The sequence below is a fragment of the Marmota monax genome, unplaced genomic scaffold (genome assembly GCF_021218885.2).
Source record: "Marmota monax isolate L192 unplaced genomic scaffold, Marmota_monax_Labrador192_F-V1.1 WCK01_AAM20220418_F8-fsc00012, whole genome shotgun sequence".
Classification (NCBI taxonomy): domain Eukaryota; kingdom Metazoa; phylum Chordata; class Mammalia; order Rodentia; family Sciuridae; genus Marmota; species Marmota monax.
In genome coordinates, this window is record NW_026695227.1 from 4,725,024 (window position 1) to 4,749,202 (window position 24,179).

Below are 24,179 nucleotides of genomic sequence, written 5' to 3' on the forward strand. Positions count from 1 at the left end.
CCCCACAGCTCTTGTGTAGTGCAAATCGCCAGCAGGAGCCTAAAGCCAAGCCCTGGAGTATTTTCAGGAAGGTCCAAATGGGACTATGACAGTATGCTGAAGGGGGCCTTGGAAAGAATTGATTCACAGCTATAGAAAAGATGTGGCTTATGAACTTTCCTCTCTATAAATATGAGGAGACAAACAATGGACAGAAAGAGTAAGTAGGTCTATTTCTTTCTCTGAGAAAAAGCAGAAAGTACAAGCCCATTATTACTCTGCTGGTTAATTATTAATCCTATGCTTTTCTCTTGCTAGAACTTCTGGTGCGGTGTATAATTCATGAACACACTTTGCCAGCTCTCTGCCTGCTGGTTAATCTCTCTTTGGTGTCATTTTAGTCGTTTTTGAAAGTCTCCAGTTCCCTTTTATAGGACTTAGTTTTTCAAGTCTTCAAATCTCCATTTTCAGGCATCTACTTGCATGTTCTGATCTTTTTCAACTTTAGTGATCATTAACTTGATTTTTTAGGCTACAAGAAACTTCTTGCAGCCCATTAGAATATAGATATTATCAACAAGTCTGTCACTGTTCTGAAATTTCTATTCTACTGTGAGGACACAAAAAGAAAAATTCAAAGCATATGTGAAAGCTGTTTTTCTTGCCAACAGGAGCTAGAAATGTGCCTCCAGGTGGTAGCTGGTTACTGTTTGCAAGGATGCCATATAACAGTATAAGCAGACCACAAAATATAGGGCCATAACTACCTTCCTAAGGCACCTGGTGCTGGGGACTCATTGCTGGGATTCTTTTTGACTCCAGTTGTTCTTAAACAGTAAAAATATGTTTATTGTGCTCATGAAGTTATTTTGAACATGTAGAGGAAAAATACTACAATTTTAGAAAATGGAAGTTTGTCCTTTATCACTTTTGGACTCTTATCTCTAAAAAAACTCCAGCTTTAAATCTTGTGTTATCAAAATGTATTATGTATTACCTTTCTTTTGTGCTGTCATTTACCATCTGGGACATTTTCCTCTATTTCTCAAAGTTGCCAGACCCTTTCTGTGTCTTGTGTTCTCTAGTATTGCTCTGGCATTAATTCTTGGCTATTTTGATATATATAGAAATCATCTAACTTTCAGGCTTCCAAGTCTTGGTTCCTTGGTTCTTTGACCTCCAGTGTCACTGTCTTCTACCCCTTTAGATTCCACTCCATTTACACGCATAATTACAGACTGTACCTTGTGCCCCAGATGAGGGCCAGCCAACTTAGCCAAGAAACGTCCATCCCACCACTTATTTTTATAAAGTTTTGTTGGAACACAGCTATAGCAATTTGTTACCCATTGTCTATGGCTGCATTTGAACCACAATGACATAGTTGAATACTCATAATAGAAACTGGCCTGCAAAGCCTATTTATTATCTGACACTTTACAAAATATTTTCCAACCCATGTCCTGAATTAGTAACTGCTCACTCCATAATCTCAATTTCTTCCTGCCCTCTGATTACCACCTTCTATCTCTCCAACTACTCTCCACTACTTAACCATTAAAATATCACAAGCTCTACAAAATTTTTTTGTTGCTTTCTTTTTTTGTTTTTGTTTCGTTGTATTTTAGGGATGTGTTTAAGGCTCCCACAGCAGCGTTAAGCACATTTTAGTATTTTTCGAATAAGCAAACACGGGTAATGAGACAGCTGGAGTACAAACTACAACAAACAAAACACATAATTTGAAAAGTTTTCTAATTTTTTCTCATTTCTCTTGTAGCTTATCTCCAATGACCACATGGCTTGGTAGGGCAGTCCACTGACATTTATGGACTGATCCACTGTGCTTTCTTTCTCAATGCCAACGGTGTAGGACATTATCAATAGTTTAAAAAAAATATAGTACAATATAGAAATTGCTGCAGATTTCATTCATTCATTGGCTTATTTAATAAAAATATATTTATTGATAACCTACTCTGTATGTGTAATTTTCAGGAAAGAGAAACACAAAGAAATATGAATACAAGCCAGGAGGACAAGCATCCTGCCTTCAGGGAGCCTTGGTGAGAGGAAGTAACACAGCAAAAGCAAATAAGGTAATTTCAAATTTTGATAAGCACAACTAAGGTATAAAAGAAAAAAGGAAAAGAAAAAAAAGAAACAGCAAAGGGTTGGAAAGTTATAGGACGATCATGTAAAAGATAATAATAATGACTCACAGGACAACTGGTAATTACCAAGTACTGTTTGTATATAAGGCATTGTTCTTTTTGCTTCATATGAAATATTGAACTAGTCTTTTGAATAGCTCCTCATTTTATGGATGAAAAAGGCTCAAGAGTGCAAAATAATTTTCCTAAGTTCATACCACTAGTCAGTGGCAGAATTGAGTTTGAACTCAGGTTTGTCCAACTTTAGGACCAAAGAGCTTAGCCATTATACTGCACTGCCCCCAGGAGAGTAATTGTATTTGTATACCATTTGATTTCCAAGGAATGGCCTCTCATTCCCATGGACTTTTATTCCATGATATAGTTCAAGGCCATGCCCCCAGTGACATACTTCCTTCAGCCATGTTCTACGTACCTATAGTTACCACCTGATGTCCATTCAAATCATTAATCCACTAATGAAGTTACAGTCCCATGCTCTAATCATTGTTTAAAAGCTGTACCTCTGTACCTTGCTGTATTGGTGATAATGCTTTCAAAACATGAGCTTTTCAGAACACTAAAGATCCAAACATTACAGCTGTGATATAGAGGAAGAATTGTCATTATTTGTATTTTAAAGATCTGAAGAAGAACCTCGGAGATTAAGTGAGATCCCAAGGTCACGAGGTAGTCAGTAAAAAGCTGGAAATCAAACCAAGACTTCCTTACTCTGGCTCATGTCCCTTGTAGCAGAGAAATATATGACAGAGTTGGCTCAGTTTCCTGATGTGTAATTGAAAGAGGATGGACTGAGTGACTTGTATTACATGATGTGCCTTTTAACTGGCAATGGTTGTGAGTATGCTGAGCCACTGTTGCTAAGCTGGTTAGGATTTTCCTCCTGTATTCATTCACTCCCTACCTTACTCCACATGTAGCCCAGAAAATCTTGGCTGACTACTTCCAAGAGTCTTTTAGAAACAGCATCAGGGAAGATCACTAAGTTTGCATAGTGGCAGTCAATTACCCTCCTTTTGTATTCCTTGCATTGTTAAAAAATGGTGTTCCTATCATAGACTGTCACAAAAGAACTTATGCAAAACATATGGAATAAAATGATTTAGCATGATAAAAAGAGGGTGATGCACCTATGTATTTGTGACTACAGTTATACAAATTTAATTTTATTTTGATTGTTTAAAATGAATTGTTTGGTGTCATATACATGCATATCTGAATGTAAATACACATTTATTAAATATATGTATTTAAGGCATTTGGAAATAATTTTGAAGAAAATAGAACCATTGAAGATTTTAGGCACAAATGAAATGATTAGAATTGTCGTTGTAGATGATTATTCTAAAGGTTGTGAACTGGTTATAGAAGGAGAGAGTTACTGGAGGTAGGAAGACAGAAGTTATAAAAATATTCTCAGTAAAGTATAACATGGGCTTGAGTTACAATTAGGGAAATATAAATATAATATAGAAACACAAGTCATGATAGGTCACACTGGTAGATGTATGTACACACACACACAAACACACATAGACACATTTTGCTGCACATTTTAAAACAGGAAGTTACTGAAGCACTGTGACAAATTTTAAAGTGGATACTTTAATTAATATAAGCAATCTAGATAATACAGAAACCCTTGATATTTAATAAACTTATTTTATTAAACTAGTGATCACATTTAATCTAGTATAATTTAATTTAAAGACATTGAGTCATCAAGAAAATTGGGTCAAGTATTCATTTCATTTGCATGTTTATACACTCTCAAAATACATTAAATGTCATTTTTAGAGGGAGTCTGTGTATGAGTTTATCTGTGAATAAGAGGGAGGGAAGAGGGAAGTGGAAAGAGGGAAGGGTTGAAACAAGAGTCTTCATTTAAGCCTGCCAAGGTTGTCTCCTAGGTTTTAGCAGTTTGCCTCTTCCTGTCCTGTATCTGACCAAATGATTATTGCCTCTAATCAGTTTAGCAAATCTTTCATTCCATCTATATCCAAGCAGAATAAATAACTATTATTTGTGTGATAGAGGAATGAAGAAAAAATATATATTTTTTTTTCAATGAGGGTGTTAAATAGGCTTGTTTGAAGCGCTAGGGGAAATCTCTAGCAGTGATAGATCACCTGCCACTTCAGTTGTTCCTGTCTCCAAGTGCTTTGTGTAAAGGTCCAGTGTCTTTGACATGAGTTGATAAAATTGTTACTCACGGGCAGGGTTTACCAGAGTTTCAGCCACTCCAAGTAAAACGTACTGAAGAACCAGGTGGAAACAGGGCATGGAGGAAACAGGCAGAACTTGGCCTAAAAGAGGCTGCTCCAGCGGTGGAAATTGTTTTCTGTGTATTTCAGAGAAGCCAGCTACCATCACAGACAACGCAGCAGAAAGATTTCCAGCAACTAAAGGAAAATAATTTAAAAAATTAAAGAAGAGATAGAAATCTGTGTAATAGGCCATAGTGTTTCTTACATGTTGACACCAAGGGATGTTTCCTTAACACTCCCCCCCCCCCCGGGAATGTCCTGACTCAGCTAACTGTTGTATGGTCGGTCACCTAGTGCTTAGCATCTGGCCTCTGAAAGGGCTGAGTTCACTCTCTGTTGCCTGGCTCACTGGTTATATGACCTCAGGCCAGCTATTTAAGGACAGTATCATTTTCCTTGGCTCTGAGATGGGGCAATGATGCTTTGCTTTGTAGGGTGGTTGTGAGATTTAAATAAGATGATGTTCTGGTATTATAAGGGTTCCTGGTAGGAATTAATAACCATTATGATTTTAAAACAATAGTTTTAAACCTTTATCCCCAGGTAAAATATATTATTCTAGATTAAAAAAAATAGATATATATTTGAATCAAAATGATTTTGGGAAAATTTAAAATAAAATTATCTCTTCACATAGTTTTAATATTTAAAAAATGATTTCAAAATAACATGAAGGCATATAAGTCTTAGTTTTCTGTCCTAAGAAATATTTGCAGAAAAAGTAAAGCAGCTAATCCAGAATTGAGGGCTAGACACTTTTGTTTAGAAGAGATTTTTAAAGAGGATAATTAATGAAGAGAAATGTATAAATGCAGGCAGTTACTTATACAGTGGTCACACCCTTGCTCTTCCCTTTATTTTGCCTTTAGGTATTATATAGGACATTTTGGTTGCAAACGAGTAGGGGTTTTGTTACAGAGTTTGTATCTACTCTGACCATTCCATTTCTCAATTCATCATTCATATTACTGGACTTAATCCTATGATTGGAGCAGAGGCAATCTTTGGCTTGATGGAATTTACTTGAAATTTAGAGATAGTCACATTTTGCTAAGTTGCATAAAATTTTAGATAAGGCAAAGCTTTCAATTCAGAAAAATCAATCTAATGTTTAAATAGCTTCTTGTTTATTTTGGTTGATAGAGAAACCGGTAGGTAAATTTTTGATTATATCTCAGCGTTTAAATGTGTCCACAAAGACTGCTTTTTACTGGGTCCCCCCGAAATGAAAGATATTTAAAAAAAGAATATCAGTTAAAAACTGTTTGAGGGAATTTTTACTTATCACTATTTTAAATTTAGTTCTGTATAGGCCCATTCATAGAGAAGCAGACATTTGGGTTCTTCTGTAAAGGATTCATAAAAATATCAGTCTCATAAATTATCACCTTTAAGATAAAATTCCTCACAAATTGCATTTATCTTCATTACTTAACACTTTATAAACTCATCAGAAGGAATACTAATATGTCACTTCGTATTTAATATTTACTCCATTGCTGCTACACGCAAGGTAGTATGCTGGGCACAGTGGTGTTTATAAAAGGAAAGTCTGTTCTCAGTCATTGCAGACTCATATACTGTTTGGGGGAATATAAAAAAAAAAAGGACTCATTTCTAGTTGGAGAGGTGAAAAACATCATTTTGCTTTAAGGAAAGAAGGGTTTCCATATGAAAAGGTGAAGGCATCACAGATGACACAAACAAAGACACAGAGCTGTGAAAGTATCATACAAATTTCCAGAATGGTGAGAAGCTCAAGTTATTTGGGAATCAGGGGAGATGATAGATTGAGGTCAGATCATAGAGGCATTTAATACACTTTGGAGGAATTTAAAAATTACTCTGAAGATAATAGAATCATTGAAGATTTTAGACACAAGTGAAATGATGAGCCTTGCCATTTAGGATGATTACTCTCAAGGTCAGGTGCTGGTTGATAGAACGGGAATGACATTGGAGGTGGGAATACAGGAGGTTATAAGAATAATCTTGTAAAGTATAAAAGGGGCTTGGGATACAATCAAGACTTCCACGTACTTCAGGGACACACAAGGAAGGTGGAAACAGAGTGGGGGAGAGTCCACTTACGAAACCATAGGAGTGAAGCAAGGAGCAAGGAGGAGGCAGATGCTAATATTGGGAAGAGTCCTGGTGACTGCAGAGGTGGTACTGACAATGTAAATGAGATCCACAAGTAGATAAAGAGAAAGGAATTTAATTTGGGGTTTAACTGGAGGTACAAAGGGGTTCTCTAGATAGAAATGCTTAGGAAACAATTGAAAATATGAACCATAGCTCTGGAGATGGCTTGAATCAAAAGAAAGGTTAATTATATCATTTTCTTAGAGTGGAAGTTTAGAAGAGTTTGGGCATATTCAGATGGTATGGCCAGAGGCTACAGTGAGACTTTAGGATCAGGTGAAATCAAGAGAGGATTGAATTGGGGCTGGGGATGTGGTTCAAGAAGTAGTGCGCTCGCCTGGCGTGCGTGCGGCCCGGGTTCGATCCTCAGCACCACATACAAACAAAGATGTTGTGTCCGCCGAAAACTAAAAAAAAAAATAAATATTAGAAAATTCTCTCTCTTTCTTTCTAAAAAGAAAAGAGAGGATTGAAAAGGTAGAGAGGAGAATATCTAAGCAATTGCATTTGAGACAAGCAAAAAGAATAAAACTAGTGAAATAAAACATCAGGAAGGTTTCAAGGAGGAAGACATACCAAACAGAACTTTTGAGTGCTTCTCCTTCACTCTTCCCAGACTCCTTCACATCCTTTAGATTTGCTATTAGGAGTCCCTTTTCCTTCCCTCCATCTCCAAATATATCATTAAGTTGTGTAGATTCTATTTCTAAAATACATGGAAAATTGACCTGATTCTCTTCATGGCCACTGCCAACATTCTAAGCCAAATTATTCTCATTTTTAACCCAGACTATGTGCCATAGCATATTAAGTGCTCTTCCTGCTTCTACTCTTGTCCATGTCTAACCTATCAAGCACCCAATCTGAGTGATCCCATGTAAATGCAAATTGAAACGTAACTCTTCTGCTTAAATCCCTTCTATAGGTCTCCATATGATTCAGAGGACACCCTAATCCATAACATGGCCTACATGATCTTGCCTGTGCTTGTTACTTCTTTCTAATTGCTTGCCACTTTCTCTTCTCTGACCATATTTCAGCCTCATTGATCTTCTTTGTCTTTCTTGTGTATCTTAGACTCTTCTGACTTTAGGGACTTTAATTTGTTCCTACCTGTAAAACATTTTCCCCCACTCTTCATGGGTCTAATGCCTATTTGTCCTTCAGATATGCACTTCATAATCTAAATTAGATCCTGCTTGTTATTCTCCCCATTATATCCATCTTTCCACCATATTTACCATAATTTTAAATGAAATGTTTTTAATGTGTTCATGTATACCATGACTGTTTCAGTTACTTGTTTGGAAGTTTCCTAGAAGATCAGATAACACAAATTGGAAATGATTGGATTTGATTGGAAATGATTTTGTTTTGTTTACTACTTTACTACCAAGACAAGTTCCCTGGTCTACCTTAGGTAAAACACACACACACACACACACACACACACACACGAGTAAATGACCACAAAATTCAAAATCTGGAGAAACAGAAGATAAGAAAACATATGACAAGCCAGCTGTGCTGATGAATGGACTATTGGTTACCATTTACATTCAACAGGACTCCCATGATGAAATCATAAAGCAAGGATTTGAAGTAAGAGTGGGGGTGAATGTGTATAAGTTTGTGTCATCTAATCTTCTAGGAAGTTAGCCGTGTAGAAATGGAGAACACTAAACAATTTGCTTAACAATTTAGTGGGATGACAAGAAACTGTTTTGTAAGAGGTGAAGACTCCTTTCTGTTTCTATGCAGAGAGGAAGAGCCAGTAGAGATGAGAAAAAGTTAAAGATATAAGAGCAAGAAACAAATAATACAGAAATGTCGTAAAGAAGACAAGAGAGAAGAAGAAGGATAGTGAGCTCCAAGAGGATGATGAAAGCAAGGAATAAAACAAGCTCCTTAAAAGGAAAATATACATATATATTCAGAATATAGAGAAGACTGAGGAACAGAATGGTGAATGTGAGGCAATATGTACTATATGATCTTGATTTTGCAACTTAGATAGAGTAGTTAGATAGATAGCAGAGAACAAGTGGATAGGGATGAAATAGAGACAACAGAGGGGGAATATTTTGACAACCACTATTGGGTTTAGCCAAAGACAGGAAGTCTGGTGAAATTAAAGTTGTTGTCTTGATTTGTACTTATGTTACTGAGGCTTTTTTTTTCCTCTCAAAGTGCAAGAGCTGAATGATCCCAGACAATGGATATACAACTCAATACTTTTCCAATTTATACTTATCTTTTGACATAAAGTAAAACAATTAGAATGATAATGCATTATATAATTTGTTTACAAAATTTAGAGGCATTTTAAAAATGTTTTCACCAAGAGAATGAGACATTGGAGGATTTTTATTTTTAGTTTAGAAAAGGGAAAAAGTTCTCCAACAATTATATTCTTCAATTCATGATTAATCAGGTTTAGGACTTAGAGAATGGCTAAGCATCTCTCTGATTGAATTGTCTCTACCACCAGAGCCAAGTATGACTCACGCTAGGTGTGTGGCTGTCAGTGGTCAAGTCACTTTATTTCATAGTCCTTGATATCTTTTGCAAAGTTTGGTATGAGCTGAGATGCAACGGTAAAGGTTCTCTGCAGGTTGGAAAGAGCTATGAAAGTTTAGGAGAGTTTCAAGATTCTGCTCTACAACAAAATAGATTTTTATGTCTATTCCAATATTTAAATAGATATAAAGACTGCTAGTTAAGATGGCTGAGTGATCATGCAATTTTGTCTCCTTCCCCTAATACCAGTTAAATGATAGTAGAGAAATTTTAGAAAGGGAAAATATCAGAGAAAGAGAAAACACTGGACAGGAGATTAATTTTTTTAAATTAGGAAGAGAACTGATTTAGCAATATGAATGGAAGCTACAACCTAAACTGCTGAAAGAGAAACTTAAAAATCATAATCCTAGTTACCTTAAACAATCATTTAGGAGCTTACAACTTGGAGACCCTGGCTACTTCAGAAAGTAGAGATAAGAATCTCTCAGTCTCTTTCTCTCTCTCTCTCTCTCTCTCTCTCTCTCTCTCTCTCTCTCCCTCTCTGTTTCTTTTTCTTTACTTTTTTAAAGAAAAAGTAGTTAATTAGTCTTTATGTGTGATGCATGATAGCATATGAAAAAATTCTTAAAAATGTAAAAAACAAATACTATTAAAAGTAATAGGTGAGTGAGGGGAAGGGGAAAAATAATATAAGGGGGACAAACGAATGTCAGTAGAGGGAGCAGAGAGAGAAGAGGGGAGGGGAGGGGAGGGGAGGGGAGGGGAGGGGAGGGGGGATAGTAGAGGATAGGAAAGGCAGCAGAATACAACAGACACTAGTATGGCAATATGTAAATCAATGGATGTGTAACTGATGTGATTCTGCAATCTGTATATGGGGTAAAAATGGGAGCTCATAACCCACTTGAATCAAATTGTGAAATATGATATATCAAGAACTATGTAATGTTTTGAACAGCCAACAATAAAAAATTAAAAAAAAAAAGTAATAGGTGAATTCAGCAATGTTACAAGTTGCAAAGTCAACCTACAACCTGAATTATATTTCTATATAGTAGGCAATGAACAACTGAAAATACTTTTTAGATGACATTTACACTGGAAGGGAATAACACACTTAAGGAAAAGTGGGAGGATTGGTTGAAATTCTGCATACTGAGCAGCAAGATTCCCAAATCTCTACTTCTACAGTGAAGAGACTGGAAGTTGCAGAGTTTAATTAGGTGTGACCTTAGACTCAAGGAGGAAGGGGTAGGCTGAAAATGGGGAACAAGAACAAATTATGATTCTGAATGTTGAAGAATCCCCCACTCTACCTACAATGCCTCACTCTCAGCACTAGGGAATCTTCTCAGATCAGGAGATTGAAGGGATCTTCTCTCAATAAACTGAGTGACTCCTTGAAAAGAATTCTTCATATATTATTTGAGGAACAGAACTGATTTAGCAAAATGAATGAAAGCTACAACCTAAACTGCTGAGAGAGAAACTTAAAAATCATAATCCTAGTTACCTTTACAATAACATGACTGGTTCCCTGAAAAATGATTTTACAGGGAAGCCCACCTTTTGATAATTTCTACCTCTGTACATGGACATACTATCCACAGTAATACAATTATCCTCATAGTCATATTATTATTGGTCATACTATTCTGTTATAAACCATATGAGTGGACAACTGAAGATCATCAGACACTTGAGAAGAGTTTTCAATATGAAAAAGACAAACAAGAAGTAGAGATAATCTGTAGTTAATATTCTCAGAGAATTTGAATATAAATAAATTTCCATGAAAAATGAATAATAAGAAAACTTAGAAACCAAATATGACTGTTCTAATTAAAAATTTATAGACCATTTGGAAGATCAAGTCAAAGACATGTAAGAAATTAGATCAACAACCAAAAAAGAACAAAAGGAAATAAAAACAACCAATTAACCAAAGAAACAAAAAACATACGATTGATTGTAGCCATTTGGAAAGAAAATGTTAAGAGACTTGGGTTATTTTAGGAAGGTCCAACATCTGATCAATAGGAGTTCAAAAAGAAAATACAAAATAGAAGGGAGGAAATTATTTTTATAAAATAATATATATGTTTTTTTCTGATTGAAAGAGTCCAAATGAGTCAACAGTATGGTGATTGAAAAAGATCGTTATCAAGGTACAATAACATGCAATTTTAGAACATCATGGATACAAAGAAGAGACTTCCAGTTAGGAAAAGAGTTCATAAAAACAGGGATCAGTATCAAAAGAGGGCTGGAGTTCTCAATAGTAATTTAAGTTTCAGTCTTTGGATTCCTCTTTAGATTTTTGAGGACCAGGGTTGTAGCTAAGTGGTAGAGTGTATACATAGCATGTGTCACACCCTGGGTTAATTCCCATAATGGAGGGGAAAACTTTTTTAGAATTTAGATTATATGACTATTTTCTAAGTCAGCCCTCAATCTAAATAATTAAAGGCAATCTAGATTTTTAAAAAATCACACATTTTTGATTATCATCTATGCTATATAAAACAGCTTATATTTTGTCCCTGAAAGTTTATAGCATTTTTAGCAATAGCTTAGATCTGGGTCTATAATTTTTGTTTTCTATAAATGACCAATAATAAATATTTAAACTCTGTGGGATGAAAGGTGAAATCAATCAAAGATAGGCAGGTACTTATGTATTAGGAAAGAACATAAATTTCTCAATTTTTTATGAATTATATTAAAAATAATAATTTATTTGAGAGGATAATGCCATTTAGTTGGGTTTCAAAGTTAATATTTTCTATCACCAAATAAATAGCAAATGTTCACTAATGAGAACCATTCTTTGCTTATAAATCATACAAAAACAGACAGTAGACCAGAACTGGTCCATGAGTTACAATGATTGACTACCTTTTGGTTTAGTCATTGGCTTTATGACTGTTATTGAATTTTACCTCTGGCCTGATAATAGTGGGGTTTTACTTGGGCCACTGTTGCCTGAATACTTGTGTGAAATCCACGAGAGCAGAATTCTGCCCTTTTCCTCCATTCTTGAAATTTGTTGTGTTTTGAATGACCAGACTGTAGGTATGACCTGACAGCTTGTTAGACATGCAGAATCTCAGTTCCTCTTACCTCCTGCAGAACAACTGAATCAGAATCTAGATGAAAACTAGATATCTAGATGATTTCTGTACACCTTAAACTTTGAGGACTGCTTTATCATAGAGCATTATCAAACCTGATAGAGCAAAGTCCAATAAAAGATTGTTCTCCAATTTCAAGCAAAAAACATATGCTTAAATTATTGTATTCTATTTGTGCTACGAAAACAAAATGCCTGACTATTTTATGAAAAATACAAATTTATTTCTTATAGTTTTGCAGACTGGGATCACTGTTCTCTGCTTCCAAGATGGCCCCTGGAATGCTGCCTCCTTCTCCAGAAGGCGAAGTGCTCTGTTCTCACATGACAAGGTGAGGAGCAAAAGGAATAAACCTTCAGGCCCCTAATCTGATTAATTTACTTAGTAGATACACAGATGTATCTCTCTCTGTAAGTCACCTCCTGAAGGCCACAGTTCTCAATACTTTTATATTCCGGATTAAGTTTCAACATGAATTTTGGAGGAAACAAAAACATTTGAATCAGCAATCATTTACCCAGATATTTTAGGGCAAAGAATATTGAAGAATCTAGTTAACAATGTTTGCTTTTTATTTGCTATTGTACTCTGGTGCCAATGAAAAATGACTTTTTAAAAATTCAAAGCAAAGTTTTCTTCCATCCTAAATTTAATATAACCCATTTTTAATTCTTAACTTGTATGCAATCACAACACATCCAAGACATAGTGCAGTTTATCAGAATGCAAGCATTTTAAACCTCTTACAGATCTGTATTTACAAGATAAAGCACAATGGTTCCAAAGGATACATTATATTCAGATAAATAATGTATGTTTTAATATTGGCTAGGTGGTTGCAGACAAGCCTATAAGAGTCTTGAAGCTTTTATAGTTTACTCTATCACCCTAACATGCAATAATTTTTCAAATTAGACCACAATGAAATAAAAGAAAGTCAGAATTCAAATTCATTCAAACATTAAGGTTGCGCTTGCCATTTTGTATTGAAGCAAAATCTAATACTCAAAAGTGGATATATTAAGATTCTTTAGATATTGGCTAAACTTGTTCACTGAGAAAACTAAGAGGTTTTTATGAGTAGTCTGATGTATGAGTCTCTGATACGTAAGTTCACAAGTGTATATATGATATTCTGTTGAGTACTCGAGAAATTCCCTTTGGATCTATAATTTTGGAAAATTTCTGGAATAGGAAATTGGCTTATGTAAGAACACACTGTTGTCTCCAAGTCACTCTAAAGAGGCAGTTAAGATTTTATTGTCACATGCATTTGCTGCCTTTGGGGAAGATATTTATCGTTCACTGTTAGAATGGCCTATGTTTTTTTAAAAAAATTTTTTTCCTATTAGCAGTGTGTTTCTATATTTGATCTGAGCTATTTACTCTTGTTTGTTTCTTGTTAGATCATTGGAACTTACTTCAGGAAATTTAGCTTCACTTAGTATTTTAATTTATGAATGTAGAACAGGTAGCTCATTTACCTAGAGATTAGATACACTGATGTATCTCTATAAGGAATCAAGTACTGCTTCAGGTGCTATGTGAAATTGTCTACTTCATCTCAAATTTAAATCCAATTTGATGTTAACTTTTAGAACTGAGAACATTAATGTGCTTTTATTTAAAAAGGGATAATTAAAATGAGTAACTTTTGGGGGGCTAAATATTTATAAGTTACTATTTTTTCTTGATAGTTTCTTCTATCAACTATTTTGCCATGGGTATAAACCTTATATAGTTTGAAAACTATATAGAAATACATAATTTTGCCTGAAATAATAATAATTTCAATGATCCCTGACTCAGTTTTCCATCTACAATCATTTTGGTTTCAATCCAAAGTAGTAGGATGTGTAGTAGTAGTCATGTGTAGATATCAACATCTTGACTAACCTGGGTCATAAAAGACTTTTAGTTAGAATTTGAGTTTTCAGGTTATTTTAAAGAAGGTATTGAAGATATTTGAATATATTTCATCTTCTTTTTAATTTAAATGATGTTTAAGAGCCACAGTAATTGCTACCCACTGTGTTGTACATTTCTGCTTTGTGTAAGACTTAATAACTGTCTTAATTAGGCTAATTTTAGTCAGATTAATATTTGCGTATGTCAGCACTAGCTGCTGAATGCCACATGCTGCAGGATTTTAATTAATGTTAAGGAAAGGAAATACTCAGGGTGTAAACATTTTTTAATTGAAAAAGGCTAAAATGAAGTATGACCAATTATGACAAAGGATAAATCACAATGGTATCACTAATTCTATATTTTTAAATTGAGGTTGACCTTAATTCTATGTAAGCATAGTATTAAGAAAATAAAGTTTGGATAAAACACTTCGAGTATATCAAATCTTTGGCTTCATAGACCTGGAAGGCTGTAGAAATATTTTTTAATAGTTGGTATTTTGACATACTTTTGATTTATTAGATGAAGAACTTGGGAATGTTTTATATTTTGAATCAGAAACCCCTCTTTCATTGCATTGTTTATGAACTATATAAAGAAAATAAATGTTAGTTTTTCTTTTGTGAAATTTGTAGTTTGACCAACTGGGTGAGATTTCCTCATCTCTCAGGCTTGGTTTGAGCTGGGCTTCCATATGTCAAACCTTAGCCTCTGGCATTGTCTTTACCATCTGCCTCCCTTAAATATGGCAGTGCTGGAAGGGAATGACTGAATATGGAAGGTCAGGAAAGTATAAGGAGTAACTGTCATTGTGCTAATTGGAAAGGGTAGTACAGAGCTCAAGTAAACATTGATAACTCAACTTCTAGAATGTAACAGTAAGGTATAGCTGGTGGTGGACTATTTTTTAATGATGATGATAAAATGGCCACAGGAAACTAGAATGCCTGAATTCAAATGACACTGTGTTTGTGATCCTTGGTCTATTAAACGATGGTTTATCATGAGGTTCAATATAATATGCATACGAAGCTGCATAGGTTCAAACCAGGAACTCCTAAATATATGTTCATTCATAATTTATATACTTCTATACTTCACCCACATTTTCAGGCACTTGAGTTCAAAGTGAAAGGAAATTTTAATATTAGACTAATTCAATTATGTAAATTAGTATCAAGAAGTACCCTAGGTTTGTACTTTCATGTCCTGATAAAACTTGTTAATCTTCTATAATCATAACCAGAATATGGAAAACTTAAGCAAATATCTAGTTTAAAAGATGCATATCACCACACTTTTATATTCCCATAGCAAAATATTATGCAAATAAATGAACAAGTATGCAAATGATGAATGAATCAAGTCAGGCTTAGAAACAACTGAATTTAGTATTCAGTACCCAGTGGAACATAGCTTAATTTCTTTGAAGTGAGTCTAGTTTTTCTTTTTTCCTGTGCAACAGGTCTTATTATCAATTTTGAAGGGGAATATTTAGTTCATCAACAACATTGAACAGTATACTAGATAACTCTAACTTTATCCAGAAAAAAATACCCTCCTTTAAGAATAGATATTATTTTAAATATGCAGAAGTGGGTGTGATCTGGAATATCTTGTTGATAGCTTTAATAAACACCAGGAAGCACACACCCTAAAATGTAACTTCTGTAAACAGAAATAACAGGAAGTATATGTAACCAGAAGACTGTATGGACATCACAGTAGAGTAAGGGGCTGGGGATTCAGTCCAGGGGTAAAACACTTGTCTATCATGTGTGAAGCCCTGGTTTATTCCCCAGAACTGAGTATGGGTGGCGGGGAGACGGAGAGAGGGAAAACAGGTTCTGGGTATAACCATAAAGATCTAGTAATAATAATAATAATAATAATAAAACAGGTTAACCAGAAGAGAATCTTCTACATTCCCAACCTTGACTTTCTCAGTGGAATTATTTCTCAAGTAGAGGATGTTTGGTTATCACTGTAAGATGTTTCCTAAGAGTTTTCAAACTCCCTTTGTTTTCTGCTTATGCCCATCAAACAATTAGATGAGTCCCCTGCAAGTGATGGCTCGTAATAATGGCTAACATTGACAGAGCTTTCACTATGTGTTAAGGACTATTTATGGGCACTAATGTCTTCCTGAGTGCCACAAGGGAAAAAATAAGCAAACTAAATACAGGAGAGATTCAAAGTCATTCAAAGTCACTCAGTGGCAGATCAGTGGTAAAGTAGGGCCCGAGACTCAGATCCCTGATTCTGGTTTCACTGAACCAGCACTTGTGCCTGAGGAAACACTGTTAGGCAGAGGACAATGTGATCAGAATGGTCTGAAGTTCCTTCTTTCCCACTGCAATCAGAAAATTTTTTCTTATAATTTATTGATTGTGAGCTAAGATATTCTGTCTTCAATTATTTCACTTAAAAATGAAATTTATTGCTGTAGATGTTACTATTTTGAGAAGCAGTATATTGAAGTTGGGTATCACAATGCTAAGTTCTGTTCTTTTCTTGTTTTTAGTGGTGCCAGGGATTGAACCTAGGTCCTCATGTATGCTGGCAAGCACTTTACCACTGAGTAAAAGCTCCAGTCCCATAATACTAATTTTTAATAAATTTTGTTAGTGGCTCAGAAATTTTTTTTAAAAATTGAATCCATTGCCTGTGTTCATTTTTAAGAACATATTTGGCATTGACTTAGGAGGAGGAACTACCTTATTGAAGAAGGATAGGCCATTTAGTGATACTGGAAATTTTACCATCTCTTTCTATCAATAGTGAATTCTGAGGAGGCATAAAAGGATGGTTACAAGAGGAGATGAGATTGTCTGGTACAGATTTGGTAAGCTGCATGTTATCATTTATAAATTTACCTTCTTTGCAGTTTGTGAAAATCTGACTGTACTCAAGAGCATGTAGCTAGTTTAGATCTCAGCAGAGTGCTTTTTTTCTCTTTTTTAAAGAAGTTGCAAACAGTTTACTTGAAATGGGAAGCTGTACTTACTAATGCATGCTGACAGAAATGGTCCATCTCTCTTAGAGGGAAACAGGCAGGTGCTGAAGTACTCCATAAAAGGAGCCAGAACTAATAATGGTAGGATGCTGATGGCATTCATTACTGCAATTGGCAGAAGAAATCCATCCAGATTCAGGTTGGAATTCATGGTCTGCAGATAATATGCCGAAGGAATCTACATTGAAGGGAGGAAGCAGCCGTGCATTAAGACAGTGGTTTAATTTTGAACAAAGCGTAAGATGCCTGTCCCTTGCACGTACTCTGTGACAGATGAGTTGGATGTTCCCCTGTTTTTCATGGTCCTAATTATGAGCTGATAAAGGGTCTTCATCTGTGACAGTAGGAGCTCTGTTTAGTCAACTGACAATACTACTGATTCTTTATGGAAAACTCTTGTCACTTAGTTTATCTTCTTAATTCTCCTATATGAAGTTCTGGTGGACCTAATTTTGTGCTTAGCATGACACATAAGAAATCAAATCACTTAAATTCTACAAATAAGCAGAATAAGTTTTTATCACAAACATTAAAGCAAAAATATCATAGAAAGTATTAATGATGTTAATCTTCACCCTGACGGCAAAAACTGGAGTCTAGAATAGATTCTTTAACCTATAGTTTAATAGTAAAATAGATTAGAAAGGGTTTTCCCAAAAAGAAGGAACCAATGTGGATATACATTATTTCTTGTAGATTTTCTTTATAGGATTCCTGAATTGAACTTGTTTCTAATTGTAAGCCTAATGACATTAGGATAAAGAAGAGAAATCCTACTGCATTTGTGATCTCCTTTTAAATGAATTGCATAACACTAGTAGACCACAAAGAGGACTACATGAAAAAGGTCTGCATAATAAAGTAACAGATATATTTTTTAAAAAACACTACTGCTCTATCCCAGCCTTCCATGTATTGTGAGTTTTTTTTTTTAATTTAAAATAGTTCCAATGCTAACTGAATCCGTTAACACTAATTTAGAGCCTCTTCATGTATGCCAAGCCTCATGGTAAGTTATAATTTCAGAACTAAGGCACTGTGTCACATGAAAGCAAATCTCTTATTTTCTGGTTCATAAATTAGTGGCACATGGTGTATCTTTAGTTCCTGACATCACACAAAGATCCTAAGTGGCATGGAGAAAAGACAACCAGGTCTTCTTGAGGAATGGATTCTCAAAACTGTTCCTTTTTTTTTTTTTTTTTTTTTTTTTTGAGACAGGGTCATAACTTTTCCTTACAGTGTAGGAATTGCGTTTGGACTCCTGCCTAGTCCAAACTCCTTACCCTGGGAGAGCAGCCTTTCTCAAACACCCAGATCAGAACTTCTCATTTGAACTTCTGTCTAATCAATTGTGCAGTTCGAGAGAATTTGAGGAAAATCAGAGTCAGAGGCAATACAGCTGTTTAACATGCCACCAATTGTAAAATGAGTCTCTGGCTATGTTAACTGCCCAGACATGGGAAAGAGCCTCATTTTCACTGGTCTTTTTTTCTATCTACATAAAACATAACCTGGTGATAATTTATCTTCGAAGTTTTAATTTGATCCTTGGGATAATAAGCAAAGATTGTTTTGGTGAGGTACAGGAGGCAAGAATGAAGGGAATATCAGCTAGTTCTGGCCTACTTCAGGAAAATTATTAAGCATGTGTCCCTCGATCAGAGGGAAATGAATGATGTGTTTTTTTAAAAAAAGTGTTGGCAGCACACAACGTTAAGACTGAAAGGCTCCCAGCATAACTTGGAAGTTTCTGTTACTGATTTCAAATGAGAATTATTGTTAATAGGAATAAAGTTATTATCGGCATGAATCACAGACACAGAAACCTGTTAACTTAATAATGTGGCAAATGTACTATTAATCTTTAGTGAAGCAATATTAATATATTGCCTAATCTAAGAAAAGGCTCCAGTGTCTTGAAAGCTTGAAAGCATTTCTGCTTCTGCCTCAAGTTCTGAAATCATCCCCTTTTAAAATTTTAAATACTTTTATTTCATACAAGCCTTTGACTATTCAGAAATAATTGCTGTCAATAGAGATTCATTTTCACCTTTGAGTGGCCAGTAATGTCAAATGGCAACCTCATTGGCCTTAATATCAACATATTTTAAATGTATGCCTTGGAACTGAAGGTCAATAATGGCTACTAAATTTAAAATATGGAATTCTCTGATGCTTTATTCTTGGTAGTTTGATTGCCTTTGTACTGGTAATTATTTCATCTAGGGGCAAAGTCTAGTATCAGCCTATCCTTGTAGAGCTTCCTCTGCAGAAGTAAAGTCTAACATTTTCCTTGAAGTTTCTAGCATAACATTACTGTATATAATTTTGGAACCTACAGAGTTTGTGTTGGGGATTTTTAACCCAGTGTAAGAGAGCCACTGTGGGTAGTAGCAAAGCACAGGCTTAATACCAGCCCCAAGTGAGGATGATCATTCTGATATATGTGCAAGTTATAAGTTACTTAGTGTTTCTGAGCCTCAGATTTATGATAATAATTTCAGCCAGGTATGCTGGCTGTGAGAATTAAATTAGATATTAAAAAAACATCTTTGGAATCTATGATACATACTAGGTGATCAATAAATATTAGTGGTTGTCCTTTGCAATAAACTGGAAATCTAGATTTGGTGAGATGCTTAAAGTTAATTTATCAAAGTTTATTGTATCTATGTAAATAAGAAAATATGTAAAGGTTTACAGAGAAGGCTCAACAGTAGAAAAAATATTAGTTATTAATAATGTAAATAAGGAATTAGTTATTTGTGCTATATTCAAAGAAGGTTTTGAAGCTAGCTATGAGCCACTTAGTAACCAGTTATTAATTTCTTCAATATAAGCTGTTTTTTGATATAAATGTACATGGATAATATTTTTGCTATATTCTACTCTTGTCTCTGCTCCTAATATAGAATCCGGAGAGAGGTTGAATTCTCCTAAATCAGACTAGCTTTCATGCATTGTTTAGACCAAAGGTCAGCAAACTTTCTGTAAAGGACCAGATGGTAAATATGTCCACATATGGATTCTTTGGCAGCTATTCAGTTCTGCTGTTTTTGTGCATGAGCAGAGAAAGATACAACAAATCAATAATGAGTGTGTCAATGTTCTGATAAAACTTTATTTACAGACATTGAAATTTAAATTGCATATAATTTTCACATGCTAAAAACCATTCTTTCGATTTTTTCCAACCACAAAAAAATACAAAAACCTCATTAGCTTGCATGATGTACAAAAATAGGCCATGGACTCAATTTGGCCTGAAGGTATCAGTTTGCACACCCAGTTTAGAGGAGCAGGCATTGTTCTGAGACTCAGAGGGTCCCTTCTGCTGTTCCTTCCACTACTATTCACTGTAACTTAACATCCATTTCCCCATCAAAAATCACTTAATTTTTCTGAGTTTGTTTCCTCTTTAACAAATGAAGCAGTTAGTGCATTGATTCTCTAAGTTTCTTTGCAGCTCTACTGTTCTATGATTGACACCTATAGCTCCCTTTTAGCCTTCTAAATTCCAACTGGGGGTCAGCAGTGGAGAAAGTCCCAAGTTGGTTCAGAAACTTTTGTAAATCATCTATTTTTCTACATAAATAACTTAGCCTTTGACCATAACTACGTTAAAAATTTTAAAAAATCACATGGATCTATAAAAGATACTTTGGGCTTAGTGTTTTCTCTTTGATTTCCTCACAGCATAGGCACTAATTCCCCCATGGAACTAACAGAGTGGGTGGGGAAAGCATCCTTTGCTCATTAGTCCTTGTACTTAAGAGGACAGTGGAGGTGGGACTCAAATCAGTCAGTTTAGCTCCTTATTAGTGCCACTTTTTAAAGATTTAATGAAGGAGGAAGGCAAACCTTTGGCTAAAGGGAAGCTTGGTAATTGCTTATGGATCTGTTTTTTCTTGTGCGTCTCTTATGCCTTCTGACTATGCCCTCTGCAGTATTGTCTGCACCTACTGACAAACGTTTATAGTTCTCCAGAAGAAGGACATGCCAAGGAGTTCCTCAGAGATGCTTCTGCTGACCCCACCTAGCTCTTGAAATCAGAGCCTTTGATGAATAGAAGCTTTTGTGGAATTACTGCCTGATGCAGTGTAACATTACAAGTAGTACATGTCTAGTTGTAATTGTAACAAGCAATCAGTTTATTATTATTGCATTAGTATTCATTGTCCTTCCTTACCTGCATAATGCACACTCTGTATATTAGTTGAAAAATGAAGAGAGGGAGAAGGGCGAAGAAAGGTTTTGTGTCTTCCACGAGGAGCTCACTGTAGTGGCCGCCATTTTTTTCCTTGGCATGGTCTAACCAGTCTGTCACATCTCTATCAAGATGAAAATATTGCAGGCAGCATGTTTTCAGTGCATTAACAAACACCCCAAATGTTGCCAGGAGGGAGCAACCTGCAAATAATTGGAGATGTTATGTAACAGCATAGTAATTGTTCTTCAATCTTCCCAGATATCAATCAGAAAGTTGACAATTAGAAAGATGAAGGGCAAAATGACTGAAAAGGTTTCAGCACCCAAGGGGTTTCATTCAAAGGAACAAGCTCCTGACAAGGATTCTGGCATCCTGATGACCAGCCCAGGGTGGTGCCTGACAGCTGATGTAAAAAATGAAAAAAGTAAGATCAATGGGAACATATTAAATAGGGAAAAAAGGTGACAAAAGAAAATACCAAAGTAAAGGATTTCAGAGTCTCTCAGAAGTCTCACACTTTAACTCATTAATGAATAAGATAACCTGAACTTTCTTTTACATCCTCAACACAAAGAACCAGTACTGTTTTTTTTAAATATAAATCATTATATAAATAATCTTCACTTTACTTGGCAGGTAGAGGGTGGTTCTTATTTTGACACAGAGATGAAGGGAAATGTATTCTTTGCTTTGACTTTATCCTTGAATATCAGACATGAGGTTAAACTTTGAACTCTTTAACAACTTTATGAATGTTGATAGTGTTACTGAAAGTTCAGATAGGATAAGTTGGCTTTTGACTTTTCCAGTAGTTTCCCCTGGGTTTATATTGCTGTTGCTTTAGTACAGAAGCATTTTATTGCCTCAGATGTTAGCAGTTACTGCTAGTGATTCGAAACTTAATTGTTGCTTCTTTTATGATCTTTCAGATTCTGCTTTTTTTTTTTTAATCCATTCGGACTTCCTAATACAATGATAGATAAGATACCCCCATATGGTTAGCAGTTCAGCTGTGTCATTGTGATTGTTACAATTTTTCACAGCACTCCCTTTGACCATATAAATCATTCCACGAACTACAGAGACACCAAACTATGGTTCCAAGAAAAATAGTATAATAAATGTGAAAACATTTGGATTTCCCCAAAGAAGTCTGATATAGGAGTTCCAAATATAGCTTGATTGTCATTTTGACTGCGTTCAGATTTCCTATAATAAAATTCTTGATAAAATATATTCTAACAAGATCCCTAAATACCATAGAGTCTTGGGTTTTGTATTCAAATAAATAATATTGGTTAATGTTTCTTTTTACAGTTAGGAAGTTGGTTATGTTGATTTGATCTGATCTTTTCTTTAAGAGTTGTAATAGACTCATTATGTCAGTCTTTGATTAATTGAGGAAGCTGGGGGCCTGGTAATTGAATATGGAGCCTTTCACCTCTAAGTCACTGAATCTAATCCAGTCCAAATTGGTAGTGACCAAGAATGATTGCAGTTGTGGCTCTTCAGTGGCCTTTGTGAGGTGTGTCTAGGTAATATGGAAGTATGTCAGAATAATTGCTGGCAGGAGATAGGCTTATATCTATGGTTGTCTTTACTTCTTCTTAATCATGACTGCCAGACATAGATGAAGGCCCAGGGACTGATATATTCAAGGGGATAGAGGTATCTGTGAATGACTGAGATTTGTGTCTCTTAGAAAAGAAGTAATGGGCAGCTTTTTATTTTTGCAGAAAGAACTGCTTTGAGACTTTCCTAGCTATTACAATTAGTTTACTTAAGGTTTAAGAAAGATGAGAACTGAGAACATGTTGATGAACAGTGGAGAGACTAAATCTGAACAGACCTGGAATAGGAGGCTTAACTTCATGACATTTCCTTATAATCTTGTCTCTGTTGCTCATCAACCCGTTCTCTGCTCCACTCTTGCAAAACAGTGCCATAGACAGTAGGGTTATTATTAGAATTGATCCAGATTACTTTATATTTTCAAATAGGCTTTATTATTAAATGACAGTTATTTGCAATAAGGATTACTTCTAAAGATATTTTCCCCAATTCATCCTCCATACACAATTTTTTAAAATCCAGGAACTTGGTCCAGTGCAGTGGCATATGCCTGTAATCCCAGGGACTCTGGAGGCTGAGGCAGGAGGTTGGCAAGTTCGAGGCCTGCCTCAGCAACTTAGCAAGAGCCTGTTTCAAAACAAAAAAAATCAAAGGGCTGGGGTTGTGGCTCAGTGATAAAGCACTACTGCGTTAAATCTCCAGTACCCCTGCCCCCAGCCACCACCCCACCCCCAGCCAATTCAGTGATTTGTATTGACTATAATGTTTTAACCACACATTTTCTTGTTTTGTGTTTTAAAAAAATCACTATTTTTGCAAGTTAAATTTGGATCTATCCAGGCATGGTGGCACACACCTGTAATCCCAGCAGCTCAGGAGGATCATGAGTTCAAAGCCAGCCTCAGCAATGGCGAGGTGCTAGGCAACTCAGTGAGACCCTGTCTCTAAATAAGATACAAAATAGGGCTGGAGATGGAGCTCAGTGGTTGAGTGCCCTTGAGTTCAATCCCTGATACCATCTCCCCATCCAATTTGGATCTAATCCTAATACATGCTGAATCAATATAATTTATTAAAAATAATTAAATATTACAAATGTTATTTCTAAAGGCAGATAGATTAGTGCTTCTTAAGCTGTGTTAAAAATAAGATATTGGACTGGGAATATAGCTCATGGGTAGAGTGCTTGCCTAGCATGTGCACAGCCCTGGGTTCAATCCCCAGTACTGCAAAACAAACAAATAA

General features: G+C 35.4%; 1 protein-coding gene and 1 long non-coding RNA gene across 2 annotated transcripts in view; one reads left to right on the plus strand and one right to left on the minus strand.

Moving 5' to 3' along the window:
• Slc15a5 (solute carrier family 15 member 5) overlaps positions 1 to 24,179 on the minus strand; it is an 86,114-nt gene that overhangs the window by 34,165 nt on the left and 27,770 nt on the right. Inside the window, exons 4-6 of the mRNA XM_046436204.1 lie at positions 21,342 to 21,562; positions 17,141 to 17,327; positions 4,367 to 4,555 (exon numbers count right to left, since the gene is read on the minus strand). Of these exons, the coding sequence (XP_046292160.1) occupies positions 4,367 to 4,555; positions 17,141 to 17,327; positions 21,342 to 21,562 (597 nt within the window). The remainder of the gene's footprint in view (positions 1 to 4,366; positions 4,556 to 17,140; positions 17,328 to 21,341; positions 21,563 to 24,179) is intronic.
• LOC124087340 (uncharacterized) lies at positions 1,924 to 17,185 on the plus strand. Its single transcript, XR_006850037.2, has 3 exons — positions 1,924 to 2,078; positions 12,456 to 12,553; positions 16,915 to 17,185. It is a non-coding gene; the product is annotated as an uncharacterized LOC124087340 (long non-coding RNA).